This window comes from Berghia stephanieae, chromosome 2 (assembly GCF_034508935.2).
Source record: "Berghia stephanieae isolate SIO BIC M18660-M18661 chromosome 2, UCSD_Bste_1.3, whole genome shotgun sequence".
NCBI classification, from domain to species: Eukaryota; Metazoa; Mollusca; class Gastropoda; order Nudibranchia; family Aeolidiidae; genus Berghia; species Berghia stephanieae.
This window is the reverse complement of record NC_088361.1, coordinates 63,167,212-63,172,211: the sequence shown is the minus strand read 5'-3', so window position 1 is coordinate 63,172,211 and position 5,000 is coordinate 63,167,212. Positions and strand designations below refer to the sequence as shown.

The following is a 5,000-nucleotide window of genomic DNA, read 5'->3' as shown; positions in this document are numbered from 1 at the left end:
CGAGGCTCTACCTGATGAGGTTCGTTTACATCTTTACATTTCTCAAGTATAAACCTTAACGTTCCAAACCTACAGCGACTGACGAACGAAGTGGAAGAAAACGAGGTGTTTGCTAATACTCTGAGGAAAGATTTTCGTTTTCTTCCACGTCGATGGCGGTAGGTTGGGAACGTAAGCGTTAACTTGCTAATACAAACAATTGCTGTTCGTCTGCTGCTAGCTAGTTATTTCGTGAGTCAACAGGCAATCTTCACACACTGGTTCACAACGATTGTTTCAAGAGGCAATCTAATGTATCTGCCATGTATATCATTTGATTTTTTTTTTTGGGGGGGGGGGGGGGGTGTCATCTGCCCACTAAAGATTGTAAGCCTGAAATGAGACTAAAAAGGCCTTGTGGGTAATGTATTTAAAGGTCATTCATGAAAAACCATTCAAATGTAGTGTTGGATAATAATAATAATAATAATAATAATAATAATAATAATAATAATAATAATAATAATAATAATAATGATAATAATAATAATAATGATAATAATAATAATAATAATAATAATAATAATAATAATAATAATAATAATAATAATAATAATAATAATAATAATAATAATAATAATAATAATAATAATAATAATAATAATAATAATAACAATAATATCATTATAATTATCTTTATTCTTATCACAGGCCAACTGTCGTGAAACAACGGGTGTAAAATTGGACTCAGAGGGTGTACGTGTATTTTTGACGTCAATGGTTCTCAATGACGTCCTGAATGCTTTGGAACGTATTGATGAAGTCATGTCTCAGTGCTACATCAGAATGGGCCATCGTCATAGACTTTATTTACAGTGTTCTCATTCCTCATTGTTTTACAGTAACCTGCGATACCAAATTTATGACTATGTATTTCCACTGGAACATTTTGTTGATTACTAAAGAACTAATTTTTTAACAAATATTGCAACACTTTTCTTTTATGGGTTCAATTCTTGCGCAAGCAAATAAAACAAAATGCCAAAATGCCTCGTGTAATTGGAGGATAACGATTTTTCTAAAATTTTGTCTATTAATTTTTTTCATAATGACAATAATTAGTCAGGTATACAATTTCAATACTAATAAGTTTGATAATGATTTCCTTTAAAAGAGGGATATCTTAGAATGTCTATTTAAAAGTTATATCACAGGTGTTAGCTTTACGCATGGGAAATATTCTTTTTGTAATCTTTAAGCATACCTTTATTGTTATCACCAAGAGAGCTTTGAGAGAGATGCGACTTGGGCATTAATACTGCACACACCAGCAATCGATTCAACCATATATCGATCTGTTTAACTTTTTGCACTACTTCCCCCCTTTATTTATTTATTTGCATCGATTATTATGAGAATTGTAATTGAACTATACGATTCCATCTATGATGTTTCTATGGACATTAAATCCATACTTTTGATTGTAATTTTGTTCAAAAGAAATTCAACAAATACATCAAATATTTTTTTATATAACTATCTTGAATATGCACAACAGCACTCAGTTTGAAGACAAAATGTGTAGCTAAACATTGACCCCTCTGATTGTTTTTTTAATCACAATAATTGGTTTATAGCTCTTCAATCAAACGATTCTCACCCGAACTACTGTTTATTGTACTATAAAACTCCTTCTTGTACTATCCTTCAATTTCAATTTTACTGTAAGATTACCCACCTACAGTTACAGATCTGGACAAGAGTGTATGAAAGATGCCAGACAAAGCAAGAAAGAAAAAAAATACAAGAAAAAAAGATTCCCTAAAATTCTATATGCCTCGACTGGGGATCAAACCTCAGACCTTCTGATTACCGGTCAGACGTGATACCATTACACCACAGACGCTCCCGATTTTTCTTTCTTGCTTTGTCTGGCACCTCTCATACATACTTGTCCAGACCTTTATCTGACACCTGTGCCAACTCCCTAGTTTATACATTTGATTTCTTGCTAAAGACCTGCGTCCTTACTAAAGCAGACTAAGAAACCTTTACTGTCCTTTTAAAGTTAGATATCAAAACCGAAATCAACTCCAGCTCCATGAGACTTATGGCTCCAAATGACTGTTTTTACTATTTTTATAATCTTCATCTAAAAAGCAATAATAGCAATGTTACATATGCTTCACCGAAGCTTTACTCATATTACTGTTACTGCTCTCTTGGTTAAATCGATAAGGGCTGTCAGAACTTGGTTGAATAATGGGAGTAAAAGTACAATGGTTAAAGGAAATAAAGTCTCGCTGTTGAAGGATTAATTAATAACACTGGTATAAAATTTAATTAGAACACTTGGTTTGAAGTGATATGTCATGTAAATTGCCTTCTTTGTATTTATTGAAACGTGCGTCAGTAATAAATCAAACGAAAATTATTCATTGTTATGAATACAACTAAACGTAAACTCTGTGAGTTCACATTATGCTATTTATGTCTTGATTCAATGTACACGTGACTATTGTAATAATATGTGTTAATGAGTTTGTATTTTATAGTGGTATATCCTATAGATTTGCATCATTCTTTGTGGGAATAAATATCACGATGTATTTTAAATGTATTGCTTATGATCCCTTTTTTCCCTCAATGTATTTTTACAAGTTTATATTACGTCTTTTTTTTTCTTTCTCATTTTGTTGGTGTTGTTGCATTGTTCGTTTGAATGAGGAAATAGAGGAGAGAGATTGGGGGTGAAGGAAACAGTAAAAGAAAGAGAAAGAGAGGGGAAGAGAAAGAGAGAAGAGAGAGAGAGAGAGAGAGAGAGAGAGAGAGAGAGAGAGAAGCGCTTTACAGTGGTGCTTCAAACTAACAGCAACACGTATCATAATAGGACAAGCCATGACTGAGGCGATATTACACCATTTTTTACAGGCACAACCCTAGTATGATGAGAGAATGTGAGTAAAGAACCTTTTTCAAGGACTCAACTTTGCGCCGCTCAGAGCAGCACTCTCAGAATTTGAATATGTTTCAATTAGTGTTAAAAGGCAAGAAGGGCCAGTGCCTTTGAGGCAAAGATAAACTAATACGCAAGCTTTAAATTTAATCCTTTTCTCATCAGACAACCAGTACGTCTTGAGGCAGAGGCCAGGCAGAATCACACCTACGCCATAGAATGGTAGTCTGGCAGCGCTGTTCTGAATTCTTACAGATACTTTGAATTTATTTCTTGCTAATGTCTGATGATACTCCTGGCACATTCTCTTATTGAATACGCAATATAGAATATATACGGGTTAACTCCATTATGTAAAAAAAAAAACTGTATTTTTTCTAACGTATGACATTAAAATAGTCTTTTGTCAAAGCCTCAATATAATTATGATTCGTAATTTGAAATAGTATAAATAATTGTTAATTACGCGTTGTCGTGACCTAAGCAATTTTACATCATTACAACCAAAGTGTACTTATTTCCAGGTCTGGTAATCCAAATTGTTATGGGCTCATTGTTGTCATGGAAAAACTCTCAAAACAACGCAACATATTTTCCATTATAACGATGTTAATTTAAGCCCATAATTGCGTTGGGTTCTCAGAGCTGCAAAGCATGTCAACATCGATTATAACCAAAGTAATTAAACAATCTTATTATTTCCGAGTACACTGGCCTTAGTATACAGTATGTGTATTTGCAGCTTCACTAATTCCCTAATTGCCTCCATTGATCTTTTCCAAAATGCCTTAGTGAACTAATTGAATTTAAATCCCTTTTTTGGAGCTGAGAATCGTCTTCTGGTGTTCTCTTTCTGTGCAAATTAAATGTAGGGAAAAGGGCTTTTTGATCAATTGGTCTCTCATTCTGAATTAGTTTAATCTTCGAAGTCAGAAATACAACCCACCGTGTCGAAACGGGTTTAATAGGACTCCGAAAGGTAAATATGTAAATATTTTAATGACAAATCCGAAATTCGAATGTTTTGCAATGGAATAATAATAATAATGATGATAATAATAATAATAATAATAATAATAATAATAACAATAATAATAATAATAATAATAATAATAATAATAATAATAATAATAATAATAATAATAATAATAATAATAATAAAGCTGAAAACCTAGCGCTGCAACTCCGAGACACCAGACTCTAAGCGCTTAAATTACAAATTACTTTGGCTGAAACATACTCATTCACACACACACACACAAGCACACACACACACACACACACACACACAATACAAACCAGACCTATCTTGTTTCTCATATCCTATACTAAAATCGAAACAGATGTGTTTTAAGCGAACGTTTAAAAATAGACAAAGATTCTTTTTCACGAATGCTCTGTGGCAAGGCGTTCCAAGCAGAGGGTCAGAGATGAGAAAAGGATCTCATTCCAGCATTTTTCGGTATTCGAGGGACAACTAGTTTGGTGGAATCACTGGCCGAACGTAAGGGGCGGGGTTTTGAATATCTTTCAATTAGTTCCGAAAGGTAGGAAGGGGCAGTACTTTCAAGACAACGATACACTAAAATACAGGCTTTGAATTTAATCCTTTTCTCAACAGGCAGCTAATGCAGGTCATGAAGCAGAGGTCTAGCAGAATCGCACCTACGTTTCATGAATAGTGTGGCAGCGCTGTTTTGGACAATTTGAAGACGTCTCAGATTATATTGCGAAACACCAAACAACAGCGCATTACAATAATCCAATTTCGATAGTACGAGGGACACAACCAGGTGTTTGGTCACATCCTCAGATATGAACCGTCTAATGGAAGCAATCTTTTTTAGTTGGAAAAAGAGAGATCTAACCAAATTATTAACCCGATGCTCCATCGACAGTCCAGAGTCTAAGAATGTGCCAAGGTTTTTCATTTTGTCAACCATTTGAAATCTGTTTCACTTTTCCACTTCGTATTCCCCACATACAGCAACCTCCGTCTTATCATCATTCAGTTTTAGTCTGTTCTCATTCATCCATTTCTTAACAATTTGGAAACACTTCTTAC

General features: G+C 33.8%; 1 protein-coding gene across 1 annotated transcript in view; it reads left to right on the top strand.

Moving 5' to 3' along the window:
• LOC144963984 (uncharacterized) overlaps positions 1 to 2,595 on the top strand; it is a 34,101-nt gene extending 31,506 nt beyond the window's left edge. The window contains exons 7-8 of the mRNA XM_078897926.1: positions 1 to 19; positions 691 to 2,595. The exon at positions 1 to 19 is cut by the window's left edge and continues 170 nt beyond it. Of these exons, the coding sequence (XP_078754052.1) occupies positions 1 to 19; positions 691 to 942 (271 nt within the window). The 3' untranslated portion in view covers positions 943 to 2,595. The remainder of the gene's footprint in view (positions 20 to 690) is intronic.
• Positions 2,596 to 5,000: the final 2,405 nt, after the last annotated feature.